Below are 19,801 nucleotides of genomic sequence, written 5' to 3' on the forward strand. Positions count from 1 at the left end.
CAAGCGGACAAAAAGCACAATTGCAAGATCATGTATAATCAATCTTGCCTTCCAGCGGCGCTTCGTCAGGAGGTTAATGACCTGGGGCCAGATTCACGAAAGCACTTACGAACGTGTACATCTCTCCTCAATCTTTGACGGCTTTGGTTACGTTTATTAAACAGTTTACAAGCATGAAAACTTGCCAATCAACTGTTGTTATTGTTATAAACAGCCTCCTGGTGCTTCGGAGCTCATTAACTGTTTAATAATTGTAAACAAAGCCGCCAAAGATTGAGAAAAGATGTACAGGTTCGTAAGTGCTTTCGTGAATCTGACCTCTGGAGAAGTTAGCACCGAGTTAACCACCAACACTCAACTCGTGTATGAGGACCCCTGTGAGTGAAGGTATGAGGACATCCCTATGCCATATGATTACATAGCATCTGGAAAAGATATGAGATAGACTAACAGCTGGGGTTTGAAGAGAGACTAAGGGAATTCACTAGAGGTAAGGGAGGTACCCACACACCAGGGGTAAGGAGGGTACCCCACACCAGGGGGTAAGGGAGGTACCCACACCAGGGGATAAGAGAGGTAACCCACACCAACACAAAAATAGGTAGAGAACTTACCTATGTGAGGAGAGCGTGACACCCATCGCTTGACGATATTTTCTTCCGGGTCCTGGGAATAGGGAGAGAATATTATGGAGAGAGAGAGAGAGAGAGAGAGAGAGAGAGAGAGAGAGAGAGAGAGAGAGAGAGAGAGAGAGAGAGAGAGAGAGAGAGAGAGAGAGAGAGAGAGAGAGAGACAAATAATAATCCAGCATGCCTATTTCCCACGTACAAATCCTATTTCTCATCATTAGCAAATCCATAGGGACCAAAACAGCAAGTGTAAGACCTAACCAATTATCTATATACACCCACAATTACTCTTTTTAAATCAACATTTTTTAGTTCCCTGATGATAATTGATAATTTTTGCCTCATTAAAAACAAATTTATTTGACATCCTACCCTTTTAAGTCACAAACAACACTCCCTAAGTCACAAACAACACTCCCTAAGTCACAAACAACACTCCCTAAGTCACAAACAACACTCCCTAAGTCACAAACAACACTCCCTAAGTCACAAACAACACTCCCTAAGTCACAAACAACACTCCCTAAGTCACAAACAACACTCCCTAAGTCACAAACAACACTCCCTAAGTCACAAACAACTCTCCCTAAGTCACAAACAACTCTCCCTAAGTCACAAACAACACTCCCTAAGTCACAAACAACACTCCCTAAGTCACAAACAACTCTCCCTAAGTCACAAACAACTCTCCCTAAGTCACAAACAACACTCCCTAAGTCACAAACAACACTCCCTAAGTCACAAACAACACTCCCTAAGTCACAAACAACAATTAGAGCCAAGAAGAGCGAACAAGGTAGTTCAGTGTCCCCTGAAGGGCGTGAACCAGGACCTCAGTAGTTGTGGACTCTGATAAAGTGCATCAACTCCTTCAAGCCTGAGGTCACCTAGAGATGACCTGATATATGCCTCCACACACACACACGCACGCACACACACACACACACACACACACACACACACACACACACACACACACACACACACACACGCACACACACACACACACACACACACACACACACACACACACACACACACGCACACACACACACACACACACACACACACACACACACACACACACACACACACACACACACGCACACACACACACACACACACACACACACACACACACACACACACACACACACTAGTTCCTCGCAATCTATTGCAACAAATTGCATCTTATAATACTGGAGACAAATAAGTTCACAATCCCAGACTGAAGGTCCCGTCAGTCAATTCAAGTTTTCATTTCTATCAATGAAAGAAATAACAATATTCACGCTTTCTTTATTCGTGAAGGAAACCACAGAATAGGTTTGGCTTAGGTAGAAACCGCAATCCCATCATCTCTGCCTCGGGAGATATATTCATTTTCCGCTGGAGAAAAGTACCTAATAGTACCCCCACCAGCCGTCCTTAGGCTAGGCTCGTTCAAGCGGCGGCCAAAACGTATTTATAAATTTCAACGTTCTGTGTAATAAAACTCGATATTTTCGCAGATATTTGTGAATATTATATATTAGAATTTATTATATATTTAGGCCTGCATTAGGATAGGTTAAGAGTTTAGATTCTGGATACAATTATTTGCATTGCAACATGACAAGAGACTAGGCTTGATAAAGCGGCAGCCAACCCACAAGACACATATCCAGGGCCCCAGCAACGCCCCCAGGGTGGCCCTCAGGGACGCATTAACGTCTCCAACCACCGGTGTTAATGGTCTAATTAATGGTCCGTCCCTGTTAATGGTCCAATGAACAGCCAGAAATAAAAAACAAACGGTTGAAGATCTTTCCTTAAAAGATATTTTGCAAATTCCTCGAGTTTTTGCTCGAGTTGAACGCAATGATGAATTGCCCAAATGTCGAGAAAGTGTTACGACAACAACCGCGCGTATAATTACCTTTACGTCAGGTTGTAATTAAGGAACTGAACGAGCGCGAGACCGAGTACTGTTTTTCTTTTGTTTTTTTATATCAATAACAACTCTGTGACGAACAATGGGTCTTGTTTAGTACCTGTTTTGTACCCTTCTACTTCACAGTCAAAGGAGTTCTAGCGTTAAGACACTTTTATTGGAAAGTTTGTTACTTTTTCTGCTACTTTCTCTGCTACTTGATACTTTCTCTGCTACTCTTTACATGACATGATAATGGTTCAGGGCGGACCATCTCTCGTTACTTCCTTGTTTCTCAGGTGTGTGTGGTGGCTATCAGGTGTACTCAGGTGTGTGGGATGGTTGTCAGGTGTTCTCAGGTGTGTGTGGGGGGTGGCTGTCAGGTGTACTCAGGTGTGTGTGGGATGGTTGTCAGGTGTTCTCAGGTGTGTGTGGGGGTGGCTATCAGGTGTACTCAGGTGTGTGTGTGGTGGGTGTCAGGTGTACTCAGGCGTGTGTGGTGGCTGCCAGGTGTACTCAGGTGTGTGTGGTGGGTGTCAGGTGTACTCAGGTGTGTGTGGTGGCTGTCTGGTGTACTCAGGTGTGTGTGTGGTGGGTGTCAGGTGTACTCAGGTGTGAGAGAGGAAGACCGGGAGGCACACCTGACGCCACCGACACAAGGGTGGGAGGTTGTCTTACTTACCAGTATGGAGACGTCGACAGGGTCGTCATAGGGCTTGAGATCCGTTGTCAGTAGAATCATCCGGACTCCGACTGTTGATTTAGATTTAGATTTAGACTTAGATATACATTGAGTTACATAATATTAGATTTAAAGATAGAGATAGTACATACCTAAAGCCACTAGTACAACTAGATCTAGCTCTTGGGCCCCACTTTTCTAGCTACCGTGTACTTACCTAATTGTGCTTGCGGGGGTTGAGCTTTGGCTCTTTGGTCCCGCCTCTCAACAATCAATCGTGTGTTGTTTTAGTTGTGTCTGTGGAGATTGAGATCTAGCTCATAAGCCCTGCCTCGTAGCCTCCGTACCCGGGGTGTGTGTTGTTTATCTAGCTGTGGCTACTGAGGTGAGGTTCTAGCTCTTGGGCTCCTTGAGTGTGCCGTGCACCTACCCTCCTGGCTGCCGGTGAAGCAAGGTCTTGAAAGATGCATGATGATAGTTAGGAAGGTGGGCGTGGCCGTCACGTGGGTGGAGTTACGGAAGACGAGGGCGTGGCCTCTGTATCCCTCCACCAATAGCGTGTAGGAACGCACACCACTGGAGTATGGCACCTGCAAAAAGCCAATAAGGTCAGAGTTGGCTGCAGGTACAAGCAGCCAATAGCTAGGCTTTCAACTTCCTACAATGAACAAACTTCGAGGGACCAATGGCATGACAGATAACACTTTCAGACCAATAGCCAGCAGGTTACCATCCTGCTACGGTGATTCGTCCACAAAGGTCCAATGGCATAACACCTGGTAATCTTCCACCAATAGCGTAGCAGAACACGTTGGGCCGCAGGGACCAATAGCATCAAGGGTTCTACAAGACGATGTTATTTTCGGCCAATGATAAACAATAACACAAAAAAGTATTGGTTCGATTTTTGAGGAATTTTAGACAAGCCGTCGACTCACATTTAGATGAGTCACCCTTCATCCACCTGGATGAGTCACCCTTCATCCACCTGGATGAGTCACCCTTCATCCGGCTGGATGAGTCACCCTTTATCCGGCTGGATGAGTCACCCTTCATCCACCTGGATGAGTCACCCTTCATCCACCTGGATGAGTCACCCTTCATCCACCCTGAAGATTATCCACCTTATCCACCATCCATCCTTATCCACCTGGATGCCCCCCCCCCCTCCTGATATCCACCACTCACCCACCTGGATAAGAAGGTCCTGGGACTCCCCCGGGGCAATGAGGGCGTGGGCGGGGTCAAGGTTGACCTCGGGGGAGGTCAAGTGCGCGGTGACCTGGACGGGGCTCGAACCCGAGAGGATCCCAACCACCAGGCGGTACACGGTCGCCGGCCGAGCCAGCCGAGGGGCCGAGATGATGTAGCTCCTGTAGATGACATGTGTCAGACACGTGTTGACATGTGTCAGACACGTGTTGACATGTGTCAGACACGTGTTGACATGTGACAGACACGTGTTGACACATGTGTCAGACATATGTTGACACATGTGTCAGACATATGTTGACACATGTGTCAGACACGTGTTGACATGGGTTAGACACATGTTGACACATGGGTCAGATACGTGTTGACATGTGTCAGACACGTGTTGACATGGGTTAGACACATGTTGACACATGGGTCAGATACGTGTTGACATGTGTCAGACACGTGTTGACATGGGTTAGACACATGTTGACACATGTGTCAGACATATGTTGACACATGTGTCAGACACGTGTTGACACAGGTACTGGAATGGGCTAAGGATGCATATTCATATAAGCACAAATACACATTAACATGAAATAATTGCGTATTAACATGGCAAGAAATGCATACTGATACGAGCAACAAATACATATTGATATATATAACAAATACATATTGATATATACAAGAAATACATATTGATATATACAAGAAATGGATAGATTTGATGAGGTTTTCTCATGAGCCTAATTCTTGCAAACCACAAGAATGATATAAAATAGAGGAAATTAAACACTAGGGGTGAGAAAAATAGCGATGCGTAGTGTGAGTAAAGTTACCATGGGAGGGGGAGTAGGTTACCATGGGGGGGGGAGTGGGGGGAACAATGGGGGAGGAGGAGTGGGGGACAATGAGGGGAGGGGGGGGGGGCAAGTGGTGGTTAATATATGGGTCATTTGCAGAGGTCAAGGTGGACTTGAGTTTTGTATCTGGAGCATGAAGTACTCCAGAGCCCTGGTAACCTTGGTGCTCTAATGACCGTGCTGGGTTACGACTGTGTGTGTGAGAGATATGGGGGACAGATAACATAATACTCCCCCCATAACGATACCTTCCCTCCCCGCCAGTCACTAGTCATCAACACTCACTACACCATAAGCTGTGACTCGTCCCGTCACAACTCTAAAAAGCGCGGAAACTGAACGCGGCGCCCCGACACACCTCCACCCGGCCTCAGCGCAACAAAAAGTGACCCCTTAAACGCCGCAGTTATCCCTAGGCGCCGCTTGATCTCAACAAAAAACGGGCGCCACCACAAACTCTTTAGAAACACTTGGGCCAAAAAACCTGCCGTAACTACTGAACCATCGGCCCAAAAGTTGTGTTGAACAAACAGGATTTATGGAGATGGCACTCCGCGTTCCCTCTGGACGCGCACTAAGGCACGTGCACCTGTTTTCACTTTTTTTAAGTGTTGAGCTCTGGCTCTTTGGTCCCGCCTCTCAACCGTCAATCAACTGGTGTACAGGTTCCTGAGCCTACTGGGCTCTATCATATCTACATTTGAAACTGTGTATGGAGTCAGCCTCCACCACATCACTGCCTAATGCATTCCACCTGTTAACTACTCTGACACTGAAAAAGTTCTTTCTAACGTCCCTGTGGCTCATGTGGGTACTCAGTCTCCACCTGTGTCCCCTTGTTCGCGTATCACCCGTGTTAAACAGTTTATCTTTGTTTACCCTCTCAATTCCTCTGAGAATTTTGTAGGTAATGATCATATCTCCTCTTACTCTTCTGTCTTCCAGTGTCGTGAGGTGCATTTCCCGCAGCCTTTCCTCGTAACTCATGCTTCTTAGTTCTGGGACTAGCATAGTGGCATACCTCTGAACTTTTTCCAACTTCGTCTTGTGCTTGACAAGGTACGGGCTCCATGCTGGGGCCGCATACTCCAGGATTGGTCTTACATATGTGGTATACAAGGCTCTGAATGATTCCTTACACAGGTTCCTGAAGGCAGTTCTGATGATAGCCAGCCTCGCATATGCCGCCGATGTTATTAGTTTGATGTGGGCTTCAGGAGATTTGTTTTGCTTACCATTCTCGTTGTGAAAGTAAGAACACGAGCAGGGACACAGACAGACCTCTAGCTTGTATTACTTGAAGGATCTGGTGTCCAGCAGCATCCTAACTCGTGCTACTTAAAAGATCTGATTCTCAAAAGCTTCTGGACCCGCGGTGTCTGAAGGAGAGACTAAAGCATTACACGAAGGATCAGGGGCCAGATTCACGAAGCAGTTACGCAAGTACTTACGAACGTGTACATCTTTCCTCAATCTTTGACGGCTTCGGTTACATTTATTAAACAGTTTACAAGCATGAAAACATCAAAATTAGCTGTTGTTATTGTTATAAACAGTCTCCTGGTGCTTCGGAGCTCATTAACCGTTTAGTAATTGTAAACAAAACTGCCAAAGATTGAGAAAAGATATACAGGTTCGTAAGTGCTTGCGTAACTGCTTCGTGAATCTGGCCCCAGATGACCAACCTCAGACTGACTTGTCTTTTCCGAAGGAGCTCCGGGACGGAGGAGGAGGAGGGGGAAGAGGAGGAGGAGGAGGAGGAGGAGAAGGCGGGAACCCCAAAACCGGTGTGTGTGAACCGGTCAGCTGCTGCAGTCTGGTCAAAGGAGATCGAACTGGTGGAAGAGCCGAGGTAGTAGAACAGGTTTGGGGAGTACCTCAGCAGTACCTTATAACTACCTCAGGTTTTAAGAGTCAGCAGTACCTCAAGAGTACCTCAGGAGTACCTCAGGAGTACCTCAGGAGTACCTCAGGAGTACCTCAGGAGTACCTCAAGAGTACCTCAGGAGTACTTCAGGAGTACCTCAGGAGTACCTCATGCGCCTCCAGATTACGACTGTGCTATCTACAGGAAAGAACAGGCTATATACAGCCCCTCCTCGTGTTGTGGCAGTACTTATAGTACCCATGAGGACTATAGTATATATATCCACCTACAACCAAATTAGAAAGTAGAAATCTTACTATTGAGTTGGACAAAATGGAATACAATTTTTTACTTGTGTTGCTTTGACAAACTAAAGTAACCTAATCTTTCTAGGCCTAATACACGATATCTGAGGCCTAATATAGTACATATATGTGTGCTATACTAGGCCTAAGAATATTTAAATTTGCTTTTAGCTTCATATGTTTGATAAGAATTCCTTACTAGTCAATATACTACTAAGAGCTAAGTACGTACGAATCGTAACTATTGACGACCGACACAATAGATGCTATCTAAACAAGAGGATGGGTTGATATATACCCTAAGTTCAGCTATCAGCATTCCCTAAGTTATCTATATTAACTTCTGTCTGAATAGAGGAGACGAAATCAAAGATGGCGACTCACCGCCCTTGGCCACGCCCCCTTGCTTATACTGCCACCTGGTGGAAGCTCAGGAAGTTACACCATCCCATGGACATCTCAACGCTTAATTTATTTATTTATTTATTTATATATATATACAAGAAGGTACATTGGGTTTATAGTATATAGCATTGATGTTTTTACATTCTTGTAAAGCCTCAACATGCATAGCGTTTCGGGCTTAAGACAGAAGTAAACTCATGTCTTGAACATCTGACCGGTTAAGATATAAGTAAACCCATGCTATAGACCGGTTACGATAGCAGTAAACCCATGGATATCTGACCGGTTAAGATGGAATAAATAGTCTACCTTAATTAATCCGGTAATTCAATCGGCCACAACGGATTTGTGCGTCTTCACGAATCCGGATCTACAAGAACGTAAACAAAGGACTTAACGGCTGTCAACAGTAATGCCGCTGACTTAATCCACAACGGACTCCTGGTTCAACCTTGACGCCGAGCGGACGGCTGGACGCCTCCTCCTCCTCCTTGGCAGCCACCGGTTCACGTTTGATTTTGCGATTTTGGATTTGATACTGAAGTTTGGCGCCTGTCTTCAACGGTCCAGTTTATATGACGCCTGGCGCACATATTGCCTTTGGGTCACGGGATTGTTGATATAGTTTTTCACGTGTTCTAGCTGGTTCTCCTGGCGGGGTGAGAACCGGAGCCGGCTTGGCCGAGAGGTGTTGGGCGTTGGTGGGTCTTGGCGGGCTCCTGGTGGGCCCTCGGCTGTGCTGGGCGGCTGGCCAGCCGTTCTTCTTCAGCCGTCTTCTGGCTCCTGCTTGTCACCCTGAGGGACTCCTGGGGGTCGCCAATTATCTGCCTGTCTGTGCGTTTATATGGCCGAGAGGCATATTAGTTTCCAGTGATTGGCGTCACTCGTTTCGCGATTAGGCTTGGTGATTCACCTTATCCGGGCTTCGCGATTAATCCTTCACTGGTACGTCGGGGAGCATCCAATCACAAGATCTTCGTCGCTTCTAAATCTACAACAACTTATTCCACAACGGGAGCGTCTCAAGCAAAGGGGTTTACGCACTTTATTAAATTATTGAAATACAGCAATACTGCCGAATTTTTGTGACGCTTAAGACTTGATTAGATGTGACAAAGAGTCTTGGGAACCGGTTTTCCCACGTGGCGCATAACCTGATGAGCGCGTATACGCACGCACACATCTTGGGTACAAAGTACGCACTCACAATGTATTATGTTCAGCAGATGGCGCTGTTTAAAAAAAAAAAATGTTTTTTCCTGTCTCAGGTGAGGCATGTATATTGTAGGTATATAAAAACACGCGCCTATTCAAATACAACGTTGTGTTAAAATTTCAAAGCAATCGGTAAAGAGGTTTCGAAGATTTACCTCACATGAAAAATACAGCTTTTCGATAAAACATGTTTTTCCCCGTCACAGATGTGGCATCTATATAGTAAGTATATAAAAACCCTCTCCGATGCGTTGTGTGAAAATTCCAAAGGAATCGGTGAAGAACTTTCGGAGATTAGCGATTTTGAACAAAAGAACATATACATTTATATTTATATAGATATATTTGTTTGCAGGTATAACCCTCTACTCTTCTGGAGAAATATGGTTGACATAAACAAAATACAACAGACATATACAATACAGAAATATAACTAATATATATACAATGCAGAAATACAACTGACAAATACATCCGGATATTAAACTGACAGAATATATTCACATAATTTACCATTACAAATGAGTTTCATAACACGCTTGTGAAATATATTTTTCAAAGCGAGGTGAGGATGCACGAGTCCACCCATCAGAGGCTGACATATCACAGGAGTCAGAGAATCAATGTCCTCGACTTATGCCAGTCCGCGTAGCGGTGACCTTACGAAAGTACACATCGAATACTTAGTAGCAGTTTCTTATTGTCTCCGGACACACACACACACACACACACACACACACACACACACACACACACACACACACACACACACACACACAGACACACACACACACACACACACACACACACACACACACACACACACACACAGACACAGAAACACCGTGACCAACCTACTGGTGTTCATAACAAGGCAACAAGCCGCCGGCTTCTGTCCCACTCTAGGACACTAGTGCTCGTGGCACTCAGGTAAACTAAGGTAAAGCAGGAAATGGATGGATGAGCACATTGTGAATTCCTTGACTGTAAGAAGGTAGTTGATACAGTTCCAAACAAGAGAGTTGTAGGATACTAGACTTGTAGGAAGCTAATAGGATTTGAGAGTACCTCTCTGGTAGGAAACAGATGGCGAAAGGAGAGAGAGAGAGAGAGAGAGAGAGAGAGAGAGAGAGAGAGAGAGAGAGAGAGAGAGAGAGAGAGAGAGAGAGAGAGAGAGAGAGAGAGAGAGAGACAGAGAGGCCATTTAGCGCAGAACGACTCACACCAAGATGGAACACATATGGAACCCGACCCAGGTGAGCTGCTGGGAGAGTCACAGATGTCACTACACAGTAACAGTTGAGAGGCGGGACCAAAGAACCAGAGCTCAACCCCCCACAAGCACAACTAGCTGAGTACAGTATCAGTATCCTTGACCGACTCAACCCCATTCCTGAGCTCTGGGTTACTAGCCTACACCGAGTTAACGAGTTGTCTAACTACTTCACTTGGACCACCATAACCCAGGTTATACACCATAAATTACCTGACAAAATTAATATTATTTGTAGCAGATTACAATTCCAATGACGGTGTATTAATATATATACTTAAACTACACATAACAACACTACATATGACAAAGATAAGTGACCAACCTATTCCCCCCATACACCCCCCTTGCCCCCATCACCCTCCCCTTTCCCCCCCATCAATCCCCATCTCTATTGCCACCCTCAACCCCCATATAAAGAAGTCAGTGAACACACCCAGCGAAGCACAGATCCGCGGGATGTAGCGATGATTTCATGGTCCCCAACAGCCTCTACAGGTGAGCATAACTAGAATGATGAGGATACAGGTGTTCAACACACACATATACATATATACACATGAATATATATATATATACATATTTGATGAATACAGAATTTGATGAAAAATTGAACCCCGAGTGTTTCCGGAGGTTGGTCAGTCGTGGAGGTTAGACTAAGAGCTGGGATATAAGATAGATTAAAAGCTGGGATATAAGATAGACTAAGAGCTGGGATATAAGACAGACTAAGAGCTGGGATATAGGATAGACTAAGAGCTGGGATATAAGACAGACTAAGAGCTGGGATATAAGATAGATTAAGAGCTGGGATATAAGATAGACTAAAAGCTGGGATATAAGATAGACTAAGAGCTGGGATATAAGACAGACTAAGAGCTGGGATATAGGATAGACTAAGAGCTGGGATATAAGACAGACTAAGAGCTGGGATATAAGATAGACTAAGAGCTAAGGACAGATAAAGAACTTAGCAGTCTCCGTGGTGTAGTGGTAAGACACTCGCCTGGCGTTCCGCGAGCGCTATGTCATGGGTTCGTATCCTGGCCGGGGAGGATTTACTGGGCGCAATTCCTTAACTGTAGCCTCTGTTTAACGCAACAGTAAAATGTGTACTTGGATGAAAAAACGATTCTTCGCGGCAGGGGATCGTATTCCAGGGACCTGCCCGAAACGCTACGCGTACTAGTGGCTGTACAAGAATGTAACAACTCTTGTATATATCTCAAAAAAAAAAAAAAAAAAAAAAAAAAACTAGGATCTAAGGACGGAGAAAAGGAACGGTCGTCAGGCTCTTGGAATATCAGTGCTCGAACGTCAACCCAACAAGAAGCGAAGCCGTCACTGTGCCCAATAATAATTAGGTAACCATGGCTAAAAATATGACAGATGATGTATGTTCTGGATGTTTGAAAACGGATATGTTTACGGTAGTGAATATGACGTAAGACATGGAGAAGAGAATACTTACGACCTGGTGTTGAGGAGAGAAGGATGGTGATGATCAGGGAACGAGTTACTGGCATTCCTGGCACTCCAACCGCCTCGTTCAGTGCCTTGAAGTGCCATGTTCAGAAGCTGCCTGCTTCGCTTGTCACCATCACCCTGAACATGTTCAGCATCACCTGGGACTCTGGCATTACTGCCAGTGCCACCTGGCACGCCGGTATTACTGCCAGTGCCACCTGGCATGCCGGTATTACTGCCAGTGCCACCTGGCACGCCGGTATTACTGCCAGTGCCACCTGGCACGCCGGTATTACTGCCAGTGCCACCTGGCATGCCGGTATTAACCCCAGTGCCAGCTAAGACACTGGCACTGGGTACAGTGCCACTTTTCCCTAGTGCCTGGGCTATAGCCGCTGAGAAACCCAGCACTAGGAAGGCTGGGAGGACCACTCTCAGCTCCCTGCTGGCTCCTGAGGTCATCCTGGCTACCCTGAGAGTGTAGCAGGAGTTCCTTGTCCTGAGGAAGCGGTTAACGAGGCTGTTGAGGTTGGTAATTAGTGATTGACGGCTGCGTCGACACTCCCAGCTGGAACACTCGGCCCTGGACCAGCTGTCTCAGCTGGATCTTCACTTCCTGTAGAAGAGTTGTGAAACAGACGTTGAGTTGTTGTTGTTTTAGATTCAGTTACTCAGAACAAAAGTTCCAAGTAGCACGGGCTATGGCGAGCCCGTAGTGGACTTACCCGGCACAGGAGCGGGGCAAGTAGCACGGGATATGGTGATCCCGTAGTGGACTTACCCGGCACAGGAGCGGGGCAAGTAGCACGGGCTATGGTGAGCCCGTAATGGACTTACCCAGCACAGGCGCGGGGCTGCAACTTGGACGTTGAGGTGATTCCAGGGAATGATACAGGCACGGGGCAGTCTTCAGGAGCAATGCTGTGGTATCGAACTCGCGTCTCAGGTCCTTACCTTGAGGTTACCTTGAGGTGCTTCCGGGGCTTAGCGTCTCCGCGGCCCGGTCGTCGACCAGGCCTCCTGGTTGCCGGACTGATCAACCAGGCTGTTGGACGCGGCTGCTCGCAGCCTGACGTACGAGTCACAGCCTGGTTGATCAGGTATCCTTTGGAGGTGTTTATCCAGTTCTCTCTTGAACACTGTGAGGGGTCGCCCAGAAGCATTACCCACTAGACCACGATGACCTCAAGAACAGATCTATCGCATTGCTCCGAAAGATTATCTTATAGATATATCAAACTATTGGGATTTTATTGTGCACAATATAACCACATATATGTAATTGCATACATATGGAATTATTGTATATATGTATGTGTACTAATCTACCTAATACATTGGAGAGTTTTTGCATAGGTCAAGATTCAACCCATTTTCTTGTTCACCAAGGTATCACTTCTTCATTATGGGAATAAGAAGGGGAAACTACGGTAAAATGTCAAGCCATTGTGCTAATTATAAACCCTAGAAGGGATATGAGACAGACTAAGAGCTGGGATATGAGACAGACTAAGAGCTGGAATATGAGACAGACTAAGAGCTGGGATATGAGACAGACTAAGAGCTGGGATATGAGACAGACTAAGAGCTGGGATATGTGTACGGAGTTCAAGAAGCATCCTATAGGTTAAACAACAATTTGTTTACGTTATTTTCACGTCTCAGTTCATTGTCAATCTTCATATCCCAGCTCTTAGTCTATCCCATATCCCAGCTCTTAGTCTGTCCCATATCCCAGCTCTTAGTCTGTCTCATATCCCAGCTCTTAGTCTGTCTCATATCCCAGCTCTTAGTCTGTCTCATATCACAGCTCTTAGTCTGTCTCATATCCCAGCTCTTAGTCTGTCTCATATCCCAGCTCTTAGTCTGTCTCATATCCCAGCTCTTAGTCTGTCTCATATCCCAGCTCTTAGTCTGTCTCATATCCCAGCTCTTAGTCTGTCCCATATCCCAGCTCTTAGTCTGTCTCATATCCCAGCTCTTAGTCTGTCTCATATCCCAGCTCTTAGTCTGTCTCATATCCCAGCTCTTAGTCTGTCTCATATCCCAGCTCTTAGTCTGTCTCATATCCCAGCTCTTAGTCTGTCTCATATCCCAGCTCTTAGTCTGTCCCATATCCCAGCTCTTAGTCTGTCTCATATCCCAGCTCTTGGACATATTGCTTTAGCTCTTGGACCCCACTTTCTAATTGACAGTAATTTGTTTCAACAGCTTATTGCTTTTTATTATTTGCTTTTCAGAGTGGATTAAGTTTGGTTAAAGCACTTTCTCTTTCATTGCGCGTCAGAGTGCGTGCAGCAGCGTGCAACAGCCTGGTTGACCTGACCCACAACTAGAAGGCATAATCATATAGCACCTCATTCTCGCGATTTGTCACTCCGTCAAAAATCCAACCTTTTAACCTAACCAAGAACGTGCCAACCCAAACAACCCAATTAACCTATCGAGTCCGTTACATAGAAAACGTAAATATTTGCGGGTCGTTACTTAAGACGCTGCATTTGTAACGTTGGTTATGATAACGTAAAGAAATGTGACCTATTGGTTGAGAGAACAGAGACCGGGCCCTGTAGATAATGACCCTCGGAACCTCCTTCGGGAACCAGTCAACCAGTCGCTGACTGAAGGACGAGGTCCTTGTTGACGCGAGGCATAAACACGTTAACTTTGTCCACTTTACGTGTGTCTCGTAAACCTTGTATGTTGTTATCATGTCTCCTCAGGCTCTCCACTTCAAGAAGGGAAGACACAATCGACTTGAGAATGGTCCAGGACGGACCGAAACCTCGTCGTCCCTTCACTTTCTAGTGTGTGGTCTGGTCAATCTCCACTTCAACTTGTGTTATCCTGACTTTTCTTGAACTTTTCTCACAATTTACTAACTTAGTTTAGGAGCCTTAAGACTTATAACGTCTCCAATTTGCTTGATTGCGTGTACTCACCCAAATGTACTCACACAGATGTACTCACAAATCTGCCCGAAACGCTGCGCGTACTAGTGGCTTTACAAGACTGTAATTACGATTTTATGTATCCTCACATTCCCAATGTACCTTCTTGTATATGCATAAATAAATAAATAAATAAATAAATAAGTGTCTAACGACTAACCTGGATGTCTTCAGACGCCAACAAGTACACCGGGTCACCTCACGTCAGACACGGCATGGTCCGAGACCCATCACGGAGTCCCTGCCACAGACCTTATGTATTTTCAGACCCGAAACACTAATCACGTTAAACAAACAGCTTCACCGCAGAACAACTCTGGCCTGCGGTGCCAGCGAGAGCGGAGGAAGGTCACTACACACACAGAGGAGTGGGTCCAGGAGCTGCGTCACTCACCCCTGCCACACTTCCCCGCAAACTGAGCCATTACCCGCCGCGTCCGGCCTCCTCACCTCGCTGGGTTTCATGTAGTTTCCCCTCTACCGGAAATGACAGAAAATGGGAACTTGCTGTTAAGTTCATCGTTTTTTGTGTAAGTAAACACCGGATGTAATGCAGTATTATAACGAACTCAGAAAATGTTAATATGTTGTTATATTTCAGCAGAAAATGTTAATATGTTGTTATATTTCAGCAGAAAATGTTAATATGTTGTTATATTTCAGCAGAAAATGTTAATATGTTGTTATATTTCAGCCCATCTTCCTGTCGTGGTAGTACTTATAGTAACCATGACGACCATAGTACATATACCGACTTACAACCAAATTAGAAAGTAGAACTCTGAACTATGAAGTTGGACAAACCGGAAAGCTATTTTTTACTTGTGTTTCTTTGACAAACTAACCTAACCTAACCTTCCTAGGCCTAATACACGATATATGAGGCCTAATATAGTACATATATGTGCTATACTAGGCCTAGGAACATTTCAGTTTGGATTTTAGCTTTATTTTATAAGAATTCTTTACTAGTCAGTATACTACTACCTGAAAGCTAAATACGTACGAATTAGTGACTATTGACTATAGCCACGAATTCGACACATATATCATATAACATACTATAGTATGTTAGCTACGATAACAAGTAGACTTTTAAGAAATATGTGAAATATAGAGGCTCGTCAGACTAGGTCTATCTACTACCAGCCCCAGGTGTTATGTTGGGTATATCTACCAGCCCCAGGTGTTATGTTGGGTATACCTACCAGTCCCAGTTGTTATGTTGGGTATATCTACCAGCCCCAGGTGTTATGGTGGGGTATATCTACCAGCCCCAGGTGTTATGTTGGGTATACCTACCAGTCCCAGTTGTTATGTTGGGTATATCTACCAGCCCCAGGTGTTATGTTGGGTATATCTACCAGCCCCAGGTGTTATGTTGGGTATATCTACCAGTCCCAGGTGTTATGTTGGGTATATCTACCAGCCCCAGGTGTTATGTTGGGTATATCTACCAGTCCCAGGTGTTATGTTGGGGTATATCTACCAGTCCCAGGTGTTATGTTGGGTATATCTACCAGTCCCAGGTGTTATGTTGGGGTATATCTACCAGTCCCAGGTGTTATGTTGGGTATATCTACTAATAAACCGGTGGTCGGAGAGACCAACAGTAGCAACAGAAACCTGTTGTTGATACTTCTCCAACAGAAGCATCACAAGCCACAACAGACCCACCACAAGCCACAACAGGACCACCACAAGCCACAACAGGACCACCACAAGCCACAACAGAACCACCACAAGCCACAACAGGACCACCACAAGCCACAACAGACCCACCACAAGCCACAACAGAACCACCACAAGCCACAACAGGACCACCACAAGCCACAACAGACCCACCACAAGCCACAACAGAACCACCACAAGCCACAACAGGACCACCACAAGCCACAACAGAACCACCACAAGCCACAACAGACCCACCACAAGCCACAACAGAACCACCACAAGCCACAACAGAACCACCACAAGCCACAACAGGACCACCACAAGCCACAACAGACCCACCACAAGCCACAACAGGACCACCACAAGCCACAACAGAACCACCACAAGCCACAACAGGACCACCACAAGCCACAACAGACCCACCACAAGCCACAACAGAACCACCACAAGCCACAACAGGACCACCACAAGCCACAACAGGACCACCACAAGCCACAACAGAACCACCACAAGCCACAACAGGACCACCACAAGCCACAACAGAACCACCACAAGCCACAACAGGACCACCACAAGCCACAACAGGACCACCACAGCCACAACAGAAGCGGCAAATTTCACCTAAAGAGTATTGAGTCGTCATGTTCAGTGTGACATAAGGATTCACTCCCCTATTGAACAGTGCTACACAAAAGTACAATGAAACACAAAATACTCATTTGAACACAATTGAACAACACAAAAAATGGATAACAAATCCGTCAGAACTAAAAGTGTTAAGTGCCAAGAGGAGACAAAAAAAGATAAACAGGTTTTAAGATATAAACAAGTTGCTTTTGCATAACGAGACACGTAAACAGGTGGTGCATTACAACCAGGTAAACAAAGGGTATGGTGGCACTAACACTAGTTTATGTACCACACACAAATCACAATAGGCTGATGCATCAAATCCACAAGGGCCGTGACGAAGGTTCGATCCTACATCACGAACCTATTTGTTCACTATATTATGTGTTCCGAAAAATGTGCGTTTGATACACACACACACACACACACACGCACACACACACACACATTCACACACACACTCACACACACACACACACACACACTCACACACACACACACTCACACACACACACTCACACACACACTCACACACACACACTCACACACACACACACACACTCACACACACACACTCACACACACACACTCACACACACACACTCACACACACACTCATATATATATATATATATATATATATATATATATATATATATATATATATATATATATATATATATATATATATATAATATCTAGCAGATTGCAAAATCTGGTAGATGTAATTAGACGCTAAAAGATAGCAATTGACAATAGATATCTCACTTTATTTTGACGATATCTGAGGCGAAGATAAGATAGCATCTTCACCAGTTGCAAGGCGTGACCTTGAACCAGTGAACTGGATCAGAGAGCTGCTGACTGCTTCACCCAGCCCAGATCTAACCGGAAATTTAAGATAAACCTGAATTTAACATGCTAATAGAGCACCTCTATCTTAACATGTTTAATGTTATCACTCACAAGATTATTATGGCTATTTAACTAGTAAGATAACTAGTAACAGTTGTTAACTAACCAGTAAGGTCTACTGACTGAAGAGTTACTTCATATTAACAAAGATATTAACACGAAATTTCTTTTTCATGACAAAATATCGGCGATATCTTTTATTAAATTCATATTTATGTCAGTAGAGGCTACAGGTAGTTCTACAGGTAGTAGGAGGTCTACAGGTAATCGTAGGTCTACAAGGACTCGTAGCAATGCCTCCTAGAAGCGCTTTCTAGCATAGCTGACGATTTTTTTTTATTATGGACCTCCTAGCGTGTCTGATCTTGAAGAGGTCTGGACGTCGTGGTGGTGGTGTGATGGGCCAGATTCACGAAGCAGGTTACGCAAGCACTTACGATCGTGAACATCTTTCCCCAATCTTTGACGGGTTTGGTTGCATTTATTAAATAGTTTACAAGCTTGAAAACTACCCAATCAACTGTTGTTATTGTTATAATCAGCCTCCTGGTGCTTCGGAGCTCATTAACCGTTTAATAATTGTAAACAAAGCCGCCAAAGATTGAGAAAAAGATGTACAGGTTCGTAAGTGCTTCCGTAACTTACCTCCTGGTGCTTTGGGGCTCATTAACCGTTTAATAATTGTAAACAAAGCCGGCAAAGATTGAGAAAAGATGTACAGGTTCGTAAGTGCTTGTGTAACTGCTTCGTGAATCTGGCCCAAGGCCCACTGCGCCTCCTACACTGATCTCCGCCTCGTGTATGTCACTTGACTCTATCATGTGCTCCGGGATGACCTTCTCTGCTAACCCACTGACAGCATTAGGCCAGAATATTAATGTTGGTGGAGCTACTTGGATTGCCTTACCTATCACCGTTACCTTTCCTGCCTTACCTATCACCTATCATTGCCTTACCTATCACTGTTACCTTTCCTGCCTTACCTATCACCTATCATTGCCTTACCTATCACCGTTACCTTTCCTGCCTTACCTATCACCTATCATTGCCTTACCTATCACCGTTACCTTTCCTGCCTGACTGGCACCGTTACCTAATTCCCGTGATTGTGTGCTTGATCTCAGGTCTCGTTGTTCTCGACTCACAATCAGGAATTCCTGGTTCGAATCCCGGTCGAGACAGGAATATTTGGGCGCGTTACCCATCACCTAATGCCCCTGGGGCCAGATTCACGAAGCAGTTACGCAAACACTTACGAACCTGCCCATCTTTTCTCAATCTTTGGCGGCTTTGATTACAATTATTAAACAGTTAATGAGCTCCGAAGCACCAGGAGGCTGTTTATAACAATACCAACAGTTAATTGGCAAGTTTTCATGCTTATAAACTGTTTAATAAATGTAACCAAAGCCGTCAAAGATTGAGGAAAGATGTACACATTGGTAAGTACTTGCGTAACTGCTTCGTGAATCTGGCCCCTGTTCATCTAGCAGTAAATAGATGAGTTAGTCAGCCTGTTGTCGGGTTGCGTATGAGAAAGTACTTTCTCTCTCAGCTCGTGTCTGCCCTCAGGCGCCTAGCAATAGACTAGGCAGAACAGCTGAGACATATTCCCAGGAGGCAGGTCCCGAGGCTCAGCAAGTGTCGACAGGAAAAAAAGAAAAGTCATGAATTGCGTAAACACGACTGTATGACCCGTAAACAAGGGACTGAGGGAGACTATTGTAAAAGTGAAGTTTTGTAAACAACATGAATGTATTTTCATTCATATGTAATCAAGTGATAAACAAGGACAAATATTAAGAAATATTCG

The 19,801-nt window shown here is 45.0% G+C and overlaps 2 protein-coding genes across 2 annotated transcripts in view; one reads left to right on the forward strand and one right to left on the reverse strand.

Annotated features, from left to right (window-relative positions):
• LOC123758874 (CD109 antigen) overlaps positions 1–12,441 on the reverse strand; it is a 69,006-nt gene extending 56,565 nt beyond the window's left edge. The window contains exons 1-5 of the mRNA XM_045743641.2: positions 11,823–12,441; positions 4,416–4,596; positions 3,654–3,813; positions 3,224–3,294; positions 615–666 (exon numbers count right to left, since the gene is read on the reverse strand). Coding sequence (XP_045599597.2) covers positions 615–666; positions 3,224–3,294; positions 3,654–3,813; positions 4,416–4,596; positions 11,823–12,280 — 922 coding nt within the window. The 5' untranslated portion in view covers positions 12,281–12,441. The remainder of the gene's footprint in view (positions 1–614; positions 667–3,223; positions 3,295–3,653; positions 3,814–4,415; positions 4,597–11,822) is intronic.
• Positions 12,442–16,335: 3,894 nt separating this feature from the next.
• LOC138370201 (G-box-binding factor-like) lies at positions 16,336–17,097 on the forward strand. Its single transcript, XM_069334196.1, has one exon. It carries the CDS (start codon positions 16,336–16,338, stop codon positions 17,095–17,097), a length of 762 nt encoding a protein of 253 aa, XP_069190297.1.
• The last annotated feature ends 2,704 nt before the right edge of the window (positions 17,098–19,801 follow it).

Source organism: Procambarus clarkii, chromosome 31 (assembly GCF_040958095.1).
Source record: "Procambarus clarkii isolate CNS0578487 chromosome 31, FALCON_Pclarkii_2.0, whole genome shotgun sequence".
Lineage (NCBI taxonomy): Eukaryota > Metazoa > Arthropoda > Malacostraca > Decapoda > Cambaridae > Procambarus > Procambarus clarkii.

What these genes read in the sequence shown, in the direction of transcription:
- LOC138370201 (XM_069334196.1), top strand. Translation starts at nt 16,336, where the DNA reads ATGTTGGGTATATCTACTAATAAACCGGTGGTCGGAGAGACCAACAGT.